The sequence below is a fragment of the Punctularia strigosozonata genome (genome assembly GCF_000264995.1).
Source record: "Punctularia strigosozonata HHB-11173 SS5 unplaced genomic scaffold PUNSTscaffold_4, whole genome shotgun sequence".
NCBI classification, from domain to species: domain Eukaryota; kingdom Fungi; phylum Basidiomycota; class Agaricomycetes; order Corticiales; family Punctulariaceae; genus Punctularia; species Punctularia strigosozonata.
Window position 1 is genome coordinate 866,145 of NW_006767436.1, and position 19,210 is coordinate 885,354.

Sequence of the window (19,210 nt, forward strand, 5' to 3'; positions counted from 1 at the left end):
CGTAGGAGTCAAATATACGGCTGCGCCTCGAGGCCAGGTGTTGCGATTGTCCGAAGAAAAGGGAAGTTGGTGCAACTCATACACGGAAGCTGATTGGAAGCTTCGCAAGGGCGGTGAAATCACACGCTCCTTTGAGCCATCCTGCAACATCAAGGACGGCGATAACAGTCAGGCCATTGAGTTACCAGCGAGCTGCATACAACGGGGGGATACACCTTCGATGCCAAAGTGGTACGTATATGTACGCCGCCGCCGCATGCGTCCAAGCTAAAGCTAAAGTTGCCACCCGGACGTTCTGTCTAACCCGGCTCCATTACAATAGCATAAGTAGTTGTTGTACGAAGCACTGTCAGAGGTCACTTCAAGTATCTCAGCCGCTTCCCGAGGGACCGAGGATAGCTGGTAGAGGGTTTCAGGTTGGACGGACAGGTAGCAGCAAAATATAGGCCTTACCAGGGATCGAACCTGGGTCGCGGGAAATCAGATGGATTATCATCAGAATCCCGAGTGATAACCACTACACTATAAAGCCGATACCCTTTTTAACCTTGCAGAGCCTATGACCAGATCACTTCCACAACAGTATGCGAGTCTTCGGCGTTCTCGGTCCTCCGATAAGATTAACACCGTCACATGATTCATTCTAGCCTCTCTTGGTCCCATCCACTCCTCGTAAAAATGACTCCGACTCCTGCAAAAACGCTCCGACCATGGCAGCTTTCTTGCCGCTGTTGGACACCACGGACGATGCCCTGCTGGGGGCACTTTCTCGTCTAGGGCCGCTCATAGTGCCATCTCTCTCCTCAGCACCCCTTCCTGATCTCCCCCATATCTATGTCCTCACGGACCACGACTCTTCATTCAATCTGGACGAGATCGTCTCATGGCTTGACGAAGGAGCTGAAAAGGTTATCATACCACTTTCCTGGGCGGCCGAACTAGTCGCGGTACTTCCGGCAGAGCGCCTGCTCTTATTGCTCGACGTTAACAACGCAAGTGCCGTTTCAAGCAAGATTCGGTCGGGGGTATCCGGCGTCGTGCTGAAGACGCCTGTCATAGACGTGGATATCGTCTCGTCTGTATCACAATTCTTTGCAGGCTCGTCCATATTTGTCTATCCATCCCAGCTGTCTCCTTCTCGAGCCGCAATTCGCCAAGTTCATGCTGCCGGCGCCACCCTCGTCATTCCTTCCTCCCAGATCACCTTGAAGCCTTCTACCAGCAGCACCATCAACATTGCAGATGCGTTCCTCGCGGTCGTAAGCTCAGATCGACCTGATGGACTTTTCCCAACCGTGGTCTCTGCAGTGAACCAGGGCGGGCGATCGCTCGGCTTGGTCTACTCATCCGCGGAATCCGTTAAGGAGAGTATCATCACAGGGAAGGGGGTGTACCAATCAAGGAAGCATGGCTTGTGGAGGAAAGGCGAGACCTCGGGAGATACCCAAGAAGTCGTCAGCATTCGCCTTGACTGCGACGCAGATAGCCTCGAAATCAGCGTCATTCAGCATGGCGCCGGCTTCTGCCATCTGCACCGCGCATCATGCTTCGGCGAACTTGGAGGGTTAGCCGCCCTCGAGAAGACTCTGCAGTCGCGCTTGGAGTCCGCGCCCGAAGGGTCATACACCCGACAACTCTTCAACGACTCCGATTTGCTGCGCTCAAAAATAATGGAAGAAGCGGGCGAGCTCTGCGCCGCCGAAACTCGCGAGGAGGTTGCCTTCGAAGCCGCGGACCTCTTCTACTTTGCCCTCACCCGATGTGCCGCCGCAGGCGTTACGATCGCCGATATCGAAGCTTCGCTTGACAAAAAAGCGAAGAAAGTCACCCGGCGACCCGGGAACGCCAAACCGCAGTGGATTAAGCCAAAAGTAGCAGCGCCTCCTGCAGCGCAATCTCAATTCCCACTGGATCCTGATGCGCCTATCCGTATGCGCACATACGATCTTGCTACCGTTGGAGCGTCGGACCGCGCGCAGCTGCTCAGAAGGCCGGTGCTCAAATCCGACGAGATGATTGCGAAAGTCAAACCTATTGTCGATGACGTTCGCAAGCGCGGGGATGCCGCGCTCCTCGAGCTCACCGCCAAATTCGACAAGGCCCAGCTCGACTCTACGGTAGTCTTTCCTCCCTATGCTCCGGAGACCATGGAGCTCGAGACGTTGGTGCGCGAGGCCATCGACCAGGCCTACGCCAACATCTATAAATTCCACGCAGCCCAAGCGAAGGATGCAACTCTGGTCGTCGAGACCATGCCGGGCGTCGTTTGCTCGCGGTTTGCGCGGCCAATCTCGCGGGTCGGGTTGTATGTTCCGGGTGGCACGGCGATATTGCCGTCAACCGCACTCATGCTGGGCATACCTGCACAGGTAGCTGGCTGCAATGAGATTGTCCTTGCGACTCCTCCTCGACCAGACGGGAGCATCAGTCCGGAGGTTATGTATGTTGCAAAGCTTGTGGGTGCATCGGCCATCTTGAAGGCGGGCGGAGCACAAGCCGTCGCTGCCATGGCATATGGTACCGATACCGTGCCGAAGGTCGACAAGATCTTTGGGCCAGGCAATCAATGGGTCACCGCTGCAAAGATGCTCGTGCAGAACGATACAGACGCGTTGGTATCGATTGATATGCCTGCCGGGCCGTCCGAAGTTTTGGTACGCGTCTTCGTGCATTGTATGAGTGTAAGGCTGACGGCACGACAGGTTATCTCAGATCATACGGGAAATCCCGCCTTCGTTGCCGCAGACTTACTTTCGCAAGCAGAACACGGCGTCGACTCTCAGGTAGTGCTCGTCGCGGTCAGCTTATCCGACGAGCAAGTTGCGAAGATCGAAGACGAAGTGGACAAGCAAGCGCGAGCTCTCCCGCGCGTCGACATCATGCGTGTGTCGGTAGCGAAGAGCATCATCGTCAAGGTATCGACGGTGGAGGAAGCCATCGCCTTCTCTAATGATTACGCGCCGGAACATTTGATCCTGCACTTGGAGAACGCCAGCGCCGCGGTCTCTTCTGTCCAGAACGCTGGCAGTGTCTTCGTGGGACCGTATTCTCCAGAGAGGTGAGTTTCAACGCCTGTTGACACAGGGCGAGCTGACCAGATCGGTCATCAGCTGTGGCGATTATGCTTCGGGCACGAACCATACGCTCCCCACCAACGGTTACGCGCGTCAATTTAGCGGAGTGAACACGCTCTCCTTCCAAAAGCACATTACTTCGCAAGAGGTGACGGCAGACGGTCTCAAGAAGCTGGGACCCGTGGTGGCGACGCTTGCAGATTGCGAAGGTCTCGGCGCTCACGCCAATGCCATCCGCATACGGATGGCAACCCTCTGATGTAGTGAATATAGTATGTACGATGATTAAAGCAGGATATGAATATGGATCCCATGCCCCACTACAGCAAAGGAAGATCTATAACCTCTATGTCATCTCATCCGCTGCGGTATAACGCCCGCTTGGCCACCTTGACGATGAGCGGGGTGTCGGGGAACGCAAGTGCTTCCAGGCCCGCCGCGTACTAAGACCGACGTCAGAAACATCGCCATTGAGAGGTTGTCCGATCTTACCGGTGTGGGCACATCAGCACCAGTGACACGCTCGACCGGCGCATCAAGGTAATCGAACGCCTCACTCTCCACGATCTGCGCGCAGATCTCACTGCCAACACCGAACGCGGGGAAACCACCCTCGACGATCAGCAGCCTGTTCGTCTTCTTCACCGACGCCTTGATAGTGTCGATGTCAAGAGGGCGGATGCTGCGCAGATTGATGACTTCGGCCTTGATGCCCTCCTTCGCAAGGATCTCCGCCGCCTCGAGGGAATGAGTGACCATTTTGCTGTGCGCAACGATAGTGACGTCGCTACCCTCCTTCTCCACTTTGGCTTTGCCAATGGGGAGGAGGAACTCGTCCGACATTGCCTCTTGTGACATCGGGAATGAGACACCGTACAGCATCTCGTTCTCGAGGAACACGACGGGGTTAGGGTCCCGGATAGCGGTCTTCAGGAGACCCTTGCAATCTTCCGCACTCCAGGGACTGACGACCTTCAGACCAGGAATCTGACCGTACCAAGAAGCGTAGTCCTGAGAGTGCTGCGCAGCGACACCAGCGGCGGCACCGTTAGGACCACGGAACACAACGGGGCACGGAACATTTCCACCGGACATATAGTAGGTCTTGCCGGCCGAGTTGACAATCTGGTCGATGGCCTGCATGGCAAAGTTGAAGGTCATGAACTCGCAACTGTAGGATCATATGAGAGGAGTACGGCAGCGGTAGGTTGATTCAATACACACATCGGCCGTAAACCAGCTAATGCAGCTCCAGTGGCAACACCCGCGAAACCCATCTCCGTAATCGGAGTATCGACCACGCGCTTCTCGCCGAACTTGTCAAGAAGTCCTTTGGTAACCTTGGATCCAGTCAGTTGCGGGCAAAAGTTGGCCTGTCGGTGAGGCATACCTTGTAGGCACCGTTGTAGCGCGCTACTTCTTCACCCATGATGAAGACCGTCTCGTCGCGCAACATCTCCTCCTCCATCGCGGCATTGAGCGCGTCACGGACGGTCATCTACACACGGATGCATGTTCAGATGCCAAACCCATGTGAATACTGCCGGCTAGGCCCACCGAGTGCTGTTCGGTGGCATAGCCGCGGCGGAACGCGACCCTGCGCGCCGCCGTCGCCGACGGACCTGCGCGCTTGTTGATGAGAGCCGGAGCAAAGCGAGAGAACGCGGCGCGGGCGGACATAGCTTTTGGAGGGAAGAAGGGGGGAGGGAGGAGGGATCGGTGAGGACGAACAGTGCTGGCGCCTCGGGAGGAGTCGAAATTTGGGACGCTCCGGCGCTTGCCGACCGACGCTGCCTCATCCCCATCGTATTATCGAGCGCGTCCGCGTCGGACTCACTGCTGCCGTCGACCATTTGCTGCCATGTCCAAGCCAGTCATAGTTGTCACTGGCGCATCCAAGTCAGGATTGCTACCCGTCGCCGCTGTGTCCGGAGCTCATGTGTGATTGTGCAGAGGGATCGGCCTTTGCGTCGCGAAGCTCCTTCTCGAGGAATTTGGCGCGATAGTAGTCGCGATTTCCCGGACCCGAAGTCCTGAACTCGTCAAATTGCTTGAGACGCACAGGGCGACGCTGTTGACCGTCGAGTGCAGTGTGTTAGTCGTGGACCATCCATATCTGTGCCCGTACATCATTTGAACGCCTTTCATCTGCACAGTTCTGATGAAGCAGGGTACATATCTACCCAATCAGCCAAAACTTCAGCCTTGACGTGCACCGATCAGACTCACCGAGGCAATCACTCTCGCTCAACGCACCTACGGGCGTATCGACGGCCTCATCCTGAATGCCGGCGTGCTTGACCCCCTTGGCCCAATTCACTCCCATCCCTTGGATGCTTGGAAAACGCACTTCGATGTCAACTTCTTCTCACTGATCACCGCTCTGAAGGCGTCCCTTCCTATCCTGCGCAAAAATTCTGGCAAGGTTGTGTTCGTAAGTTCAGGAGCAGCTACAGGAGGCATCGCGGGCTGGGGCGCATACAATGCTAGCAAGGCGAGTATATCCGCTCTAATACCGTAACACGAGATTATGCTGATGTTTGGCGTGATAGGCAGCAATGAACAGTCTTTGCAGGTATGATTCGCGATCAACACGACCTGTGCACATTCATTCAACTTGCTACAGGACGCTGGCTAACGAGGAGCCTGAAATCACATGCGTCGCTCTTCGGCCAGGGATGGTTGATACCGGGGTATGTACCAGACCTATCTTGCAGGCCCTTCTTTTTAATGGTCATATACCTAAGATGCAAGCCCATCTTCGCGAGAACGGACCCAAGACTATGGCCGAGGGGGACATGAAGCGTTTCATCGACGCGTACGCCGATGGCTCTCTGGTGAAGCCTGAAGATTGCGGTTATGTTATCGCTGCCCTTGCTATCAAAGCACACAAGTCTCTCAGCGGCCAATTCGTTTCTTGGAACGAGGAAGCTTGTGCAGACTACAGGCGGCCCGGCCATTCGTCATAATCACCTTAATCACGCAAATCGACTCGTATGTGCAGTCCGTGGGCATGCCGAAGGTCGATTGTTCAGGTGATTTACTTGCCATCTGAAGCACTCGCGGAGTTCGGGCGTGAAGGCCGGTAGGGGCGATCGATGCGGAAGGCTTACTGGGCAATTGACACTACCGGATCCAGTCGCAGAAATTAGGTGCTTAGAGCTGCCATGGGGCTTGATCCATCCCACGAGGAAGACAATCTGTCGTACCTACAGATGATGCAATGAACAACTTCAGTCAATTTACATGCTTCATCCATGTCCAGTTCGATGGGGCAATCAGATCGTTCCACCAGAATATACACGTGCTAGTACAAAGGCCCGAAGGACAACTGTCTGCATACAACCACGCCCGCTTTCATCTTCTGGCACTACACAATGCTCTCGGTACGGATGCCTTCGTGATCCGGGAGCTTTGCTGATCGTGGACCGTGTAGGGCCAACGTCGAATAGGCAAAATTGACGTCCATCACCACATATTCCCGCCTTCTGAGATATACGACAAGCGAGGCGAGAATGCACGCGTAGGTTGGCGCACTCCTGCCGAGAATTTACCATGGACGCCGGAGAAGAGTATCGAATTCATGGATACCTTTGGAATAGAGAAGGCCATTCTCTCTTACCCTGCCGGTTTCCCTCCGAGCACCGGTCCAGACGCGACGAAGATTGTCCGGAACGCAAATATGTATGCAAGTGACCTATGCAAGAGGCATCCTAGTCGATTCGGATTTTTCGCTAGCTTACCCCAGCCCAGTGATCCTGAGGGTAAGATCTCCAGCCGTGCCTGTGATCAAGAAAAAGAGCTGACAGTCCCTAGTCCTAGCTGAACTTGATTATGCATTGGACGTCCTCAAAGCTGATGGAATAGCGCTTTCGAGCTCCTATGGTGCGGGCTCATCGGCCAGTAAGTACTATACACGACGGACTCATCCACCTGCATTCAGGATGCTGATCCCTGCTACAGAGTATGTGGCAGACGAGACATATGACTCGCTCTGGCAAGCTCTCGATGATCGACGTGCTACAGTGTTTTTACACGGTTGCATGACTCCTTCATCGACGCCATATCCTCACGAAACCTTGGGGCTACCCGTCTGCGAGGTCGGAACCACCCATATTAATGCGGCCGTATTGATCATTTGATACACTGGCAGGTGCCAAACGAAACGTTCAAGGCAGCCGCTCATCTGGTCGTTACGGGCAAGAAGCGCAGATATTCCAACGTGACTATCATCCTTGCGCACCTTGGAGGTTGCACGCCATTCCTGGCGCCGCGGGTCGCAGTCCTATCAAATCATATGGGTTGTCAGCTGTCACCTGAAGAGATCATTAATGATTTCAAGACGTTCTACTACGAGACAGCGCTGAGCGCACATGAATCGACGCTGGAAATGGTGATGCGTTCCGTTGGACCTGAGAGGGTCTTGCTCGGTACAGATTTCCCAGGTACCAACCACCACATACTCGCTTCAGTACTTAATCTCGAACTGAACATATCGCAGCTGTCAGCGAGCGAATGATTAACTGGTACAACGAGCAACTGATCGAATTCCTCACCCCCGATGAAGCTGTGGCGGCGGCAGTTCTACGAGATAACGCCCTTCGTCTCCTGGCACAATCAACGTAGTTATGCAGTTTATGTGACATGCGGGGTATAGATATGAATACGAGTATGTGAGTAGAGATTGTGAGGTAGACTTCAATGGACCGAATAATCCATGGCGTGACGGTCCCTGGTTCCGTCCCTCCGTATTAGTGCGTGAGTTAAGATTAAACATGTCCTTCTTGCAGCCATCTCAATATCTCTGCGTGACCCTTGCCACCCGCAAGGAGAGCTTGGCCATGCCTGCCGTTCGGGTCGTACCATAAACCCTTCTTGACGCCATGCTGATTGAGGTAGCGACGGATTCTTTCGGCCTCGAGGATGGAGTCCTTGCCACCGAGGAAGAACATGTTACGCGACGGATCGCGAACGTGCGGAATGTCCTCGCACCACAGGGAATTGGATGCCCAGTCGAAGTGCCTAATGCAGTTGTAAGGACGACGTGAATAAACTTATGCCATGTACTGACCGTTGGAGAACGTTCGCGACACCCAACTCCGTAGCGACGTAATAACGCATAAGTAACTCAATTGCCTATGATAAAACGTTCAGATAATGCAGTTGACTTGATCAGTGAGACCTACGTTGGTGGGGTTCCGATATATGAAGTTGTAGCAGACATCGCCTTCCCAGATGCAAAACGCAACAGGGTCCACGAAGCAGGAGCGAGATACCATTCTCGCGTGGTCTTTCAACATCCACGAATGGACGAAGGACCCGCTATCCTGATACGTTAGCGCATGAAGAGAAACATCACGGAAGGCCAACCCACTTCGAGTGGCTTAAAACGGTCACGCCCTTGTGTTTGGACGGAGTTTGTGACCTGCTTTTCTCGTCGTCTCCTCTATTCTCCTCATCCACCCATCCTAGCTCCTGCAAAAATCTGGCTAAGCATGTGGCGGTTTCATGCCGGCCCATGGGATCCAGGTAGCGCGGATGAAATATATCCTGGCTGATGTGCGGCTGGAGTGGTACTAGCAGCGGGAGATCCGGCAAGTTATGCAGGAGGTGCGACAGAAAGAGCTCGTACTGAAAGAGCCCGAGTCCAAGTCCATGGAGAAATATAATCGGTCTGGGTCCAGTCGCGGGGTCCCAAGAGGCGGGAATGCGGAGCATGTAGTCCATGCCCTTGTAATTGCCAAAATGCGCGTTCCAACGAGAACGGAGCCGCTTCCGTATCAGCCAGTTGGCCGCGGCGACGAAGGCGTACCATGCGAAAGGACGGGAGGAGACGTTGACCGGATCGACAGTGAGGAGAAGCGCTGGTACCCCAGACGAGCCATCAGGTATCGACGAGCCGGCGCGTTGCTGGAGCATATCAAACACCTCATCCAGTATGACTCTACGTGAGTGGGGTATCTGGTCCGGCGGCGGGAGGTGCGCATTAAATATACTCCAGTATATCCAAGCTTCCACTTCTTGTCTCCGGATCTTCGACCACGGGATCTTGCCGAACCTGTATCCAATGAGCGTTAAGATGAAAGACCAATGTGAATAACGTTACCAGTTGCGAAGCGCGTGCTTGAAATCAATGGCCCGTGGATCGGAGGGACTAGTGACGAATGGTGGTGGTAATTCGCGTTGGTTCACTGGAGAGTCCTCTTCGTCATGAGACCTCATCCCGGCGTGTAGGACGCGCTGGAAGGTGCTCTGAAGATCATGAAATTCGCTGAGTGGAAGGGAACACGGTTCGGATATGGAGTGGGCTAGATGATAGTGATATATACTGAACAGCACCTAGGCAAAATTCAGTGGAGTCCTGCTGAGGTACATGACATTACTCACTTCAACAAGCGCAGCTCCGAATAATACTTGTTTCAACAGAGGGTAAAGCCATACTTGCCCGGTGCACAGGTGGTACACCACATACGCCCATGAAAGCGGTACGACGGACCAAACCGGGAGGACCGCGACAACCAGAGTTATATAGTATGATATATCGCGTGATTTTTTAGGGTGCTCACTGTCCCCAGTATACTGTGAATCCTGAAAATGCAAATATGAAACACCAAACATACATTTCTGACACGTCGTTCACAGTCTCGTCGGCTGGACCACCCATGGTTGGTCCTCGCCAGCGTGTGGATTCCTGAGAGCGCGTTGAACGAGGGGGCCTCAGGACACGGCGACGACCTCAACCCAAGGGCAGCACCTCTCCACGGCCGCGAGCGACTCAAGCCCGAGGGAGACGAATCTCTGGTGGCTTCGGAAGTGGCTGTACCCCGGCCTTGAGATCATCTTGTCACGTGAACTTCGGACTGCTGGCTATCCGACCGTTTTCGTCAAGGACGTTCGTCTTATCCCGTTCTTGTCTGGCTGGCTCTCGACATGTTGCGCAACGCCATCTCTGCGGCCGCTCGCCCTGCTCTCGCCTCGGCTGTCAGTAATCTCCGTCACCTACGATATATGCTTACTGTGATAGCTCACGCGCGTACTTGTAGCGGTCTGCCACTACTCTCGCCGCCGGATTCCCCAAGGTCTCCCAACGGGTTCGTTTGCACCTCAATTCTAGATTACGACACCAAATCTGATGTCCCAAACGCGAATCTCAGCTACCTACAAAATATGGCGGCGTCTACACCGTGCGTGCTGTTCCGACTTATTCCGAACTGAGCGTTCACCTCCTGCCAGGTTACCCTCATTCCCGGTGACGGTATCGGCGCTGAAATCACCGACTCCGTAAAGGAGATCTTCGAGCATGTCAACGCTCCCATTGAGTGGGAACAGTACAATGTCTCGGGTGTGTCCTCGGCAGGCGAAGACCTGTTCAAGCAGGCTATGGAGAGCTTGAAGCGCAACCGTGTTGGGCTGAAGGGTGAGTGATCCCGGCGCGCGCCCTATATAGTTTCATGACGATCGGAGCAGGTATTCTCTTCACCCCCATATCATCGTCCGGACACGTTTCCTGGAATGTCGCCATGCGTCAGCAGCTGGACATTTACGCATCCGTGGTGCTCTGCAAATCCCTCCCCGGTGTGCCCACTCGCCATTCGAACGTCGACTTCGCCATCATCCGTGAGAACACGGAGGGCGAGTATTCTGGCTTGGAGCACCAAAGTTACCCTGGCGTCGTCGAGAGTTTGAAGGTTTCAACTCGGGCCAAGGCGGAGCGCATTGCTCGCTTTGCGTTCGATTTCGCGCTCAAGAACAACCGCAAGAAGGTCACCTGCGTTCACAAGGCCAACATCATGAAGCTTGGTGATGGTCTCTTCCTCAACACGTTCCGCCGGGTTGCGCAAGAGTATGAGTCTCAGGGCATCATTGCCAACGACATGATCGTCGACAACACGTGCGTGCCCGTCTTCGCCGTCTTGTATGCATAACTGACGTCGTGATACAGGTCGATGCAACTTGTTGCAAAGCCCACTCAATTCGACGTTATGGTCATGCCGAACCTTTACGGTGCCATCGTCTCGAACATTGGTGCCGCTCTCGTAGGGGGTCCGGGGCTTGTGCCCGGTTGCAATATCGGACGGGTGAGTCTGCATCGCAGACAAGAATCCGGTCCACATACTGACTTCCTTCAGGACTACGCCTTGTTCGAGCCTGGATGCCGTCACGTTGCTCAGGACATCATGGGCACGAACAAAGCCAACCCGGCGGCAATGATCCTCAGCGCGACTATGATGCTTCGTCACCTTGGTCTTGACCAGCTCGCCAACAACATCGCCGCGTCTACCTTCGACGTCATCAACGCGGGCAAAGTCCGGACACCGGATTTGGGCGGGTCGGCGACCACCTCAGAGTTCACTGCGGAGATCATCAAGAATTTGAACTAGATCTTGGACACTGGACTCTAGACTCATCCGCATCGGCCAAAGATGTTCTGGCTGGGTGGTGTATCTATCGCATCATGTAATAGGTCAGACGCAGCAGGCAATACGATGTTGTATAATCTGCCCCGAGGTATCCTGGATTTCTTTCCACCTGGCTTCGACACGATCACGTGCTCACTGCGGCGAAAGCCGAAGTTAGACGCGTTCTTCCAGCTGCAGGTTGAGAGTAACTCACAGCGCCTAATCCGCTGAGCGCTCAATCCAAGCAGATCTGAAGAGGCTGCGTTTCTGATCTTGATCTGCTACTCTACATCAGTATGAGTGATCCCATCCCCGTTGTTCATGGTTACTATCGGTCCAGCGATATCTTTTGGGAATGGTGAGTTGGTGTCCTAATGGCACGATCCTCTCCTCGCACACCAGATACTCAAGACGTGATGCAGGCATCAAGTTCTACCAAATCCCGAGGATATACATCCATTGAAGGCTCTCACATCCTACGAAGCTCTCGTCCATCCTGATCATCCTCTACGCAAGGAAGGCCAGGATGGAATCGAGCTTTATTACGGTGAGCGTAGCGTAGATCGCAGCATACTACGCCATACGAGACTAGACGCTCGTTAGGCACTCTGGCCAACGGAGAGGGCCGCTTGCTTTTCTCCTCTGCCCAGATCGAATACATCCGTTACTGGCTCCATGCGATGGGGCTCACGAAGGAACCTATTCCGATTCCTCACTCAAAGTGCCTGCTCACGCTAGAGAACGACCTTGCCAGCGTATCTCCTTGGATCTACAAGGATTCTGACACGTTGAAGCGAGCGACGAAGGTAAGTAATCAGAGCCCGTCTTGACTCGCGTCTGATCTAGCGATCAAGGACATCGAGAAGAACAACAAAAGGTTGCGCAACGCGGTCCCGCTCATTTCAAACCGCTTGACGTTCGAAAAGGTGCGATCGTACTGGGCAGGGAAGTCTGGGACATGGTGTGCCATCGACTTCGAGGGATGGGAGATGGAGCATGCACTCATCACCGAGGTCGGGTGGAGCTATGCTCGTTGGCACAATGGCAAGAGGGATGAGAGTCATTCTCACCTCATCGTCGAGGAAGCTCTCGGGTATACCAATGGAAAATACGTTCCCGAGAACCGGAAGGTTCGTCTCACGAATCTGCAACTCCTAATTTTTAATTGAATAGACTCTCCACTAGAACTATACTTTCGGTGAAAGCGAGTACGTCACAAGGTCGCGCATGAAAGAGCGCGTGAAATCCCTCCTCAAGGATTTATCATCCAACGGGCCGCTTTATCTTGTCTTCCACGACGCCAATCAAGATATCAAGTACGTCCGGAGTGTTAATTATTGCTTTGCTGATCGCGAGTATGCTGAATGCATGTAAGGTATCTGCAGAAGATCTTCGGGGATGCCTACCCGGACCTTGTCTATACCCTTCCAGAGTTGCCTCCGGACGATGGTATTTACGTGGTCGATACTGCCGTCCTGTTCAGTGCTCTTGAGGGTGACGCTGGCAATAAGCGCTCGCTAGAGCGCATGTGCAGGCTTCTCGGGATCGAGACTCATTATCTCCACAACGCAGGTAATGATGCGCATGTGCGTAGCCTTGTTGTTCTCCATATGCAGATGCATCGCTGAAAGGGGCGGCTAGTACACCTTCATGGCCCTGATGCAGATGGCCTCGGGCGACCCACTTGATGCGCAACGCGAGAAGCGTTGGCCGAAGCATACCGAAGCGCCAAGTGCACAGGGCGGACCGGGAGGTTTGCGCGTCCAGTTCAAACCTCACGAAGAGAGTGGTGATGTGAGTACCTACCCGCAGGTTTCGGTGCGGCATTTACTGACTGTCCTCTAGGCGTCCGATATGGAGGGCGTTGCTCCCCCATGCTATGATCCTGAGACAGGTTACCTTCGTGGCTACGGTCCTCCGCCTGACGACGTGACAACCCTGCCGGAACTTAAGGTCACAGAAGACGATGAACCGGCCCCGGTAGAAACTCTTGCTTAACAACGTCGTAACAGTACGACGCGGGCCCGCTTTGTATTTCCTTTCATCTAGATCCATCTTGCATCTCGTCCCGGCCCATTATATCCCGAGTGGTTCCTTCCATCCGTTCACGTAGGGGTGAAGTGTACGATATGTGCAGGTTCGAGTCTTCCCAGTTTATTATAGTTTTACGTCATCAATTTTTCTTCTCGTCCGTCTCGGGCTCCGCGTCATCGTCTTCGTCGTCAGAGCGGTCATCGGTGACCTGGTCGGGCGGAGCGAATACCGCCCTGGAATATGGATCAACACCACAAACCTCCATACAGGTACTCGGTCGGGGGGCACGTACCGGTAAGCGATTCGCAGAATGTAGTAGTACCAAAATAGGTTCAGACAGAGGAGGAGCAGGAGGGGTGCAAATATCTGGTACTTCATCCACCACACCAACCAGACGCCGTCCTCGGGGTACCAACGCTTGGATGTCTCGCTGCCACCAAAATTGAGCGCATGCGCAAGACGGAGGATACGTATAACCACGTACGGCATGAGGTCAAACTCGAACCACACGGACCAGAGCATGACGAAGTTGAGATAGAGTCGGAAATATGACCACATTCCCATGAACACTACGAATGATACGATCTTGCTATGGTCCAGTTTCAGGTAATTCAGCAATTTGGAGACCTTCGAGTCTCGTTGAGGAAGAATGTTCACTGTCAATCGCAGTCGAAGCTCACCGCAAGGAACCAGTCCGGGATATCCATGCTCATGTAAACAGCGTTGCCGATAAAGGTCATGTTAATAAGGTAGCTCCATCTGCGAAGACATTGATTGGTTGATACATAACGACGATGAGGTATGATCCAAGAAAAGCACTGACCCGATTAGCCAAAGAGTGACGAAATGATGGGCTACGAGTTCCGCGTAGTCCGACCGCGGTTTTTCGAGCCTGAGCAGCATTACCAAGAGCTGTTGGCACCAATATGCTGCTTGCATCAAGTAATAACGCTTGAGCTCGGGCTTCATGTCCCAATGAGGGTAGTCTGACAATCAGGAAATGAGCCAGACGGCACTCGCCGGAAGACGAACGAGGGTTATACCAATCCAGAAGTACTTTGTGTTGTACCACCATGTCGGGAGTTGACCCATGATACGCTGCATCACAATGAGCATAACAATTACGTGCGAACATAAAGAGGACTTGCGTAGCCCCATGCGCCGAAGAACCCAAAGTATACGATCGCGTAAGCCTGCTCTCCAAACCGCTCGATCTTGGACTGTTTGTTCAAGCCAAAGTACCGCGCCGTGGGACGGCAGATATTGAGTGTGATGAACTGTCGAACGAACGACCACACAATCATATGGTAAGCGACGAAGACAAGATCCATGTAACCTTTATGGTAGCGGGGGTCGTCTTCCGGGGAATCCGGAATCCGGTGTGAAATGTACAACATCGGCTCGAACGGATTGGGGTGGTTGGTGCCGAGATACGACTGGATCCATTCCCAGTTGTAGTAGAGAACGATAGGAATGAGCATAAGTTTGAAGGAAGAGGCTGATATGCGTGTCAGGGCAGCCGGAATGGTAAGAACATGGGAGCATTGACCTGGGCGAACAATCCATCTGCCAGTCTTGATGTCGGACCACAATCCCGTGGACTCTGCAGCTCGCTCCGCCGAGCTGTTCCTAGTCTGGCTAACGTTCGGGGGGGAATCGCTAACGCTCGAATCCATGTCTAAGGGCCTAAACAGTGCGGTAAGAGCTGGGCTCAAGCGACGAACGGTCGTCGACAAACGTTTGCGGCGCAAATGGACCGTTGAGGTGATGAGCTGGGTCGGCCCTGGTGACAGACATGTTAGCGCTATAGCAAGTGGAAATTATTCCTAGTATTGACTCAATAGTCTCTATCTTCGAGAGTGCGCGTCCACGTCGCTTGGCGGCCATCGTTGATGAGGTCGGAGACGGCAGAGACCACCGAATATCCGTGACAAGTCGCTGGCACGCTGCCGATTCCCTCGTCCATACGCGCTCCACGTGACTGATGGAGGTCGCAGCACGGCGAGTCTGATGCTGCCCATGCCGCTATCGGGATGTTCACCTCGCTTGGTTTGTTCCGTAACCTGCCCTGTCCCGACGCGAATTGCAGACGGGGCGGCAAATGTCTGTACTCGCATAACCCGGAGACGAAGCCGCCATCGCTGCCGAAGATACCGCTTGAACAACCAGCGCCACCTCGTCCCGCCGCCGCAGAACCGTCCACATCCAAGAGCGTATCTATCCCAGTCAAGCGGCCTGCGCTCCCTCATGGAGGATCTCCACGGCCTCATGGGTCTTTTGCCTTTGGAAGTCCAGGTCCAAGCAGCGAACCTCCGCGGAAGTTGCAGAAAGTGGGGAAAGGGATTCAGAAGCCAGTCCCCGCGCCCGCCGCGTCGTATACGCCAGTACGATGGTTTGATGCCCTGGCTTCGGTCGTTGTGCTCATACGCTTCCAACTCATAGACTGGTGCACCAGTGCTCAGGGTCAGTGCCGCCCAATCGCAAGTCCCAGTCCCTGTGCGACAAGTGAGTTTACATGCCTTGACAACGTGTCTATGGCGTGCCTGAAACCCAAGCTGCCGTGTCTCTTGTCCACCGACGTTGATACTGATACACCCACCTCCCTTCAGGCCATGCTAAAGAATCTTTACGAGCATTTCGTAGTCCTCTACGAGCATATCTCTGCTACGAATCCGACGCTTGCAGCCGACCACGCCTTGCAGCAAGAGCAAGAAGTGTACAACAAGTCTACCAAGTTGACCTATCGCAATGTAGATGTCCTCTCTCCTCTCCGGATGCACACCGATACGATGCTGAACGTGCATATAGGCTGTAATCAGCTCGATCGCAGCCCTCAAGAAGCGGCCGAAGCCAGATACCACAGCGCATCCGTCCGTAGGCACAGAAGGCCAAGTAAAAGCCAGGCAAGAGACCAAAACCAAACTCGAAGCCCTCAGGCTCACACCGGAGCATCTCGAGCCTCTCATCATGTCGCGTGCCGAGATGCAGGCTTGGGGTTACTTGGTCGATATCCCACCAGGTCCAGGAGGCGAGAAGCCGAGCGAGGAGGGCGGCGTGATGAAGTGCGACAGGTGTGCGACCATGTTCCAGGTCAAACGGAAGGACGAGGCAGAGCAGTGCGAGTACCACTGGGGCAGGGCTTACTCTACAAAAATCAACGGTAGGCGGCGCCGCTTCGCGGTGTATGCGTGTCCGATCGATCTTTCCACTCTATAGGTGAACGAATGCGGTTATACTCCTGCTGCTCGCGCTCAACGAGCGACGGCGGAGGATGCACTAAGGGACCGCACGTTTTCTACGAGACAAGCCTTGAGGAACTGCACAAGAGGCACGCGTTCTCGCTCACACGACGTGTATCAACGGATGGCGTGCCCGATGACGGCGGTGGCTCAGACACAGCTTTGGATGTCGCTGCACTCGACTGCGAGATGATTTATGTGCGTTCAAAGCTCGCTGTCGCTTAGACGCAGCCTAACCGGCGATGCGCAGACCACCGGTGGCATGCGCGTCGCGCGTGTTTCAATAGTGGACGGCTCCGGTGCAGAAGTCTTCGACGAGTTTGTGCGAATGGACGAGGGAGTCGAAGTCATGTGAGGATCATTTGCTCATTCCAGCATCATATTGTCTAACTGATGAAACCCTGTTTAGTGACTACAACACACGCTTCTCGGGTGTCACCGCGGAGTCCATGGATAAAGCGCGGCTGACATTGTCTTCTCTCCGGAAGTCGCTCGACGCTTTGATCAATGAAAAGACTATACTCATCGGGCATGCGCTCGATAACGATTTGAAAACATTGCGCATGATTCATCACCGTTGCGTTGATACCGCGATTCTATTCCCGCATCCCTCAGGACCTCCTTATAGGAAGGCCTTACGGTTCTTGTACGTCCATCCCTTTGCGAACGCACTTGTCACTATAAAGCTCATATGCCGGCCGTGCAGGGTCAAGGAGCATCTAGGCCAGGTCATCCAGAGCGGCGGAGGGAGTGTGGGCCACTCCTCCGTCGAGGATTCTATTGCCACACTAGACCTCGTCCGGTGGTATATCCTTAACAGAGGAAACCGCAAACCGAATATCCCAACGTTATCTCATCTTCCGGCGTCGTCTAGCGCCAGTACACCTTCCGCCACACCTTCCACCTCCCCAGTGATACCCCGCACTTTGACATCCAATATACCTCAGCCGTCCCCAGTCTTGAAGACGACGACTCCTGCCCCAGCGAATGTAGTGGACTTGACAATGTGGGATTAATATATGTACAACCTGGACTTCGCATCGCATCCCGTAATTATTACACGTAGAACAGAATACCTCGCCACTCCTCCGGATATGAACCTCGTTACCTGCGCAAAAGGGCCTGCCGTCTCCGGCGTCGATGCACTCGATGACTGGCCGAGGCTGATGTGACTGCGGCGGGGAACTGCGATGTTCTTTGCCACAAGCTCCCGAGGGAAGCAGAGACCGCATTGCGTGCGGACAATGCGGCAAAATTCACAACATACCTGCCATTTCTGTGCATCAGGAAAGAGGTTGAATCCGAGACGGTGCAAGGCTAACCGACTCGCGAACCTAGTCGCGCCATGGTGTCCTCGCTGTTCTCCTGCTCCTCGATGCTGTCTGACTGCGTCACGACGCGCAGCACGGACTTCTTCGACGACTCTTGCAGCTCGCCCGCGATAATCAGCTCGTCCAGAATCTGTGTTGATCGGTGCGATGATCAGTTTTCGCGGGATGACAACATCCGGGCAGATCGTATCTACGCACCGCATACGCTTTCTGGAAGTTGAAGATCCTATGTGGCAGTATTCTCAGCGCACGGAAGGCAGAAAGGGTTTCCGGGGGGGGGGGCGTGGCCCATTATCGCCGCACACTCACAGGTCGAGCTCGCACACCTGTTGACAGAGTTAGCGTTCGTTTACGGCAAACCCGCTGGACACGAGGACGACGGATACGCACGTTCCCAAAGTATCTGTCGAGCACTTCCACGTAGCGGTGGATGATCTCGAGCGTGATAAGCTCGTTATCCGACCCGGTGATGCCGCACACGAAGAACAGGGAGGCGTAGCGCCTGTAGACAACCTTGGTATCTGTCGGTGTTCGAGATTCGTGCCTCAGCGAGAGTCCATACGTAGTCGCTGAGCGGTGTGGTTCCTCGCACCCTTGTACTCGAGAAAGTTGCACATTCGTGTCCGGCGAGCGAGGACGAGCTGAGTGACGTCCTTGACGATCTTCGCCTTTTGCTTGGGCGGTAGAGTCGTGAACCATTTCGCAAGGCGGACCTTCCCTGTTTTGAGCACACGGTCTTAGCAAGCGTCGCAGTTCCAGGTAGGAGAGACGAGCCTTGCCGAGACACGAGCAGGATGTAGTTGATCATGGCAGCAAGGTTACCCCTGCGCTCAACTCAGCCAGAATATCAGGCGTCTAAATATATCCGTCATCCTATTTGACCTCTCGATTCTATGCAACATGTATGAAACACGGGCCAGACATCAGTTTGCGTACATCGTCATCGACAATAATAGTTGGACTAGTATAGATAATGACGAAGACCGTGGAAACTAGTAGTGCAAAGAGCGAGAAGGGAAGATGAAAATGGCCAGTCAGAGGGCGAGGTCCATGATTGATTGTTTATGAGGTATGAGGAAGATATTGCGGGTCTCGGCACAGAATACAGTTTATACGATGCACAGACTGATGAC

General features: G+C 54.1%; 8 protein-coding genes and 1 non-coding gene across 9 annotated transcripts; 5 read left to right on the forward strand and 4 right to left on the reverse strand.

Annotated features, from left to right (window-relative positions):
* Positions 1-444: 444 nt before the first annotated feature.
* On the reverse strand, positions 445-532 carry PUNSTDRAFT_t47. Its single transcript has one exon. It is a non-coding gene; the product is annotated as a tRNA-Gln (tRNA).
* Positions 533-710: 178 nt separating this feature from the next.
* On the forward strand, positions 711-6,415 carry PUNSTDRAFT_119424 (histidine biosynthesis trifunctional-protein; the record flags this gene model as incomplete). Its single annotated transcript, XM_007381901.1, has 14 exons — positions 711-2,654; positions 2,703-3,058; positions 3,111-3,517; positions 3,567-4,245; positions 4,299-4,414; positions 4,465-4,572; positions 4,632-4,973; positions 5,028-5,168; positions 5,231-5,245; positions 5,298-5,568; positions 5,627-5,649; positions 5,701-5,767; positions 5,822-6,159; positions 6,214-6,415. The coding sequence occupies 3 exons, from the start codon at positions 711-713 to the stop codon at positions 3,331-3,333; spliced, it is 2,523 nt and encodes an 840-aa protein (XP_007381963.1). The 3' UTR covers positions 3,334-3,517; positions 3,567-4,245; positions 4,299-4,414; positions 4,465-4,572; positions 4,632-4,973; positions 5,028-5,168; positions 5,231-5,245; positions 5,298-5,568; positions 5,627-5,649; positions 5,701-5,767; positions 5,822-6,159; positions 6,214-6,415.
* A 36-nt stretch (positions 6,416-6,451) lies between these two features.
* Positions 6,452-7,700, forward strand: PUNSTDRAFT_132547 (amidohydrolase 2; the record flags this gene model as incomplete). The annotated part of the gene is made up of 6 exons (XM_007381902.1): positions 6,452-6,460; positions 6,511-6,838; positions 6,891-6,977; positions 7,038-7,174; positions 7,228-7,519; positions 7,576-7,700. The coding sequence occupies 6 exons, from the start codon at positions 6,452-6,454 to the stop codon at positions 7,698-7,700; spliced, it is 978 nt and encodes a 325-aa protein (XP_007381964.1).
* Positions 7,701-7,723: 23 nt separating this feature from the next.
* PUNSTDRAFT_84523 (uncharacterized protein) lies at positions 7,724-9,849 on the reverse strand. The gene is made up of 7 exons (XM_007381903.1): positions 9,695-9,849; positions 9,462-9,639; positions 9,181-9,413; positions 8,449-9,132; positions 8,261-8,396; positions 8,146-8,210; positions 7,724-8,096 (listed from the first exon to the last, which is right to left on the reverse strand). Exons 1-7 carry the CDS (start codon positions 9,736-9,738, stop codon positions 7,844-7,846), a joined length of 1,593 nt encoding a protein of 530 aa, XP_007381965.1. The 5' UTR covers positions 9,739-9,849; the 3' UTR covers positions 7,724-7,843.
* Positions 9,850-10,004: 155 nt separating this feature from the next.
* On the forward strand, positions 10,005-11,455 carry PUNSTDRAFT_64676 (uncharacterized protein; the record flags this gene model as incomplete). The annotated part of the gene is made up of 7 exons (XM_007381904.1): positions 10,005-10,055; positions 10,118-10,165; positions 10,229-10,258; positions 10,308-10,491; positions 10,539-10,965; positions 11,017-11,152; positions 11,204-11,455. 7 exons carry the CDS (start codon positions 10,005-10,007, stop codon positions 11,453-11,455), a joined length of 1,128 nt encoding a protein of 375 aa, XP_007381966.1.
* Positions 11,456-11,769: 314 nt separating this feature from the next.
* PUNSTDRAFT_112307 (uncharacterized protein) lies at positions 11,770-13,471 on the forward strand (the record flags this gene model as incomplete). Its single annotated transcript, XM_007381905.1, has 8 exons — positions 11,770-11,831; positions 11,896-12,020; positions 12,077-12,279; positions 12,328-12,603; positions 12,659-12,789; positions 12,849-13,059; positions 13,115-13,267; positions 13,319-13,471. 8 exons carry the CDS (start codon positions 11,770-11,772, stop codon positions 13,469-13,471), a joined length of 1,314 nt encoding a protein of 437 aa, XP_007381967.1.
* Positions 13,472-13,646: 175 nt separating this feature from the next.
* On the reverse strand, positions 13,647-15,394 carry PUNSTDRAFT_132551 (longevity assurance proteins LAG1/LAC1; the record flags this gene model as incomplete). Its single annotated transcript, XM_007381906.1, has 10 exons — positions 13,647-13,740; positions 13,800-13,937; positions 13,992-14,134; positions 14,188-14,266; positions 14,331-14,493; positions 14,551-14,605; positions 14,641-15,005; positions 15,057-15,193; positions 15,246-15,290; positions 15,345-15,394. 10 exons carry the CDS (start codon positions 15,392-15,394, stop codon positions 13,647-13,649), a joined length of 1,269 nt encoding a protein of 422 aa, XP_007381968.1.
* A 146-nt stretch (positions 15,395-15,540) lies between these two features.
* On the forward strand, positions 15,541-17,762 carry PUNSTDRAFT_64972 (uncharacterized protein; the record flags this gene model as incomplete). Its single annotated transcript, XM_007381907.1, has 8 exons — positions 15,541-15,891; positions 15,950-16,012; positions 16,117-16,257; positions 16,316-16,667; positions 16,724-16,944; positions 16,997-17,097; positions 17,156-17,392; positions 17,453-17,762. 8 exons carry the CDS (start codon positions 15,541-15,543, stop codon positions 17,760-17,762), a joined length of 1,776 nt encoding a protein of 591 aa, XP_007381969.1.
* Positions 17,763-18,063: 301 nt separating this feature from the next.
* Positions 18,064-18,885, reverse strand: PUNSTDRAFT_112310 (Adaptor protein complex sigma subunit; the record flags this gene model as incomplete). The annotated part of the gene is made up of 6 exons (XM_007381908.1): positions 18,064-18,207; positions 18,276-18,303; positions 18,387-18,403; positions 18,468-18,598; positions 18,670-18,795; positions 18,852-18,885. The coding sequence occupies 6 exons, from the start codon at positions 18,883-18,885 to the stop codon at positions 18,064-18,066; spliced, it is 480 nt and encodes a 159-aa protein (XP_007381970.1).
* Positions 18,886-19,210: the final 325 nt, after the last annotated feature.

Bases quoted from the DNA above. Each gene is read 5' to 3' on its own strand.
- PUNSTDRAFT_84523 (XM_007381903.1), bottom strand. From the start codon at position 9,738: ATGGGTGGTCCAGCCGACGAGACTGTGAACGACGTGTCAGAAAT. The intron at 9,133-9,180 runs GTAACGTTATTC...CATTGGATACAG, and splicing joins AAGCACGCGCTTCGCAACTG to GTTCGGCAAGATCCCGTGGT. The intron at 8,211-8,260 runs GTAGGTCTCACT...GTTTTATCATAG, and splicing joins TATATCGGAACCCCACCAAC to GCAATTGAGTTACTTATGCG.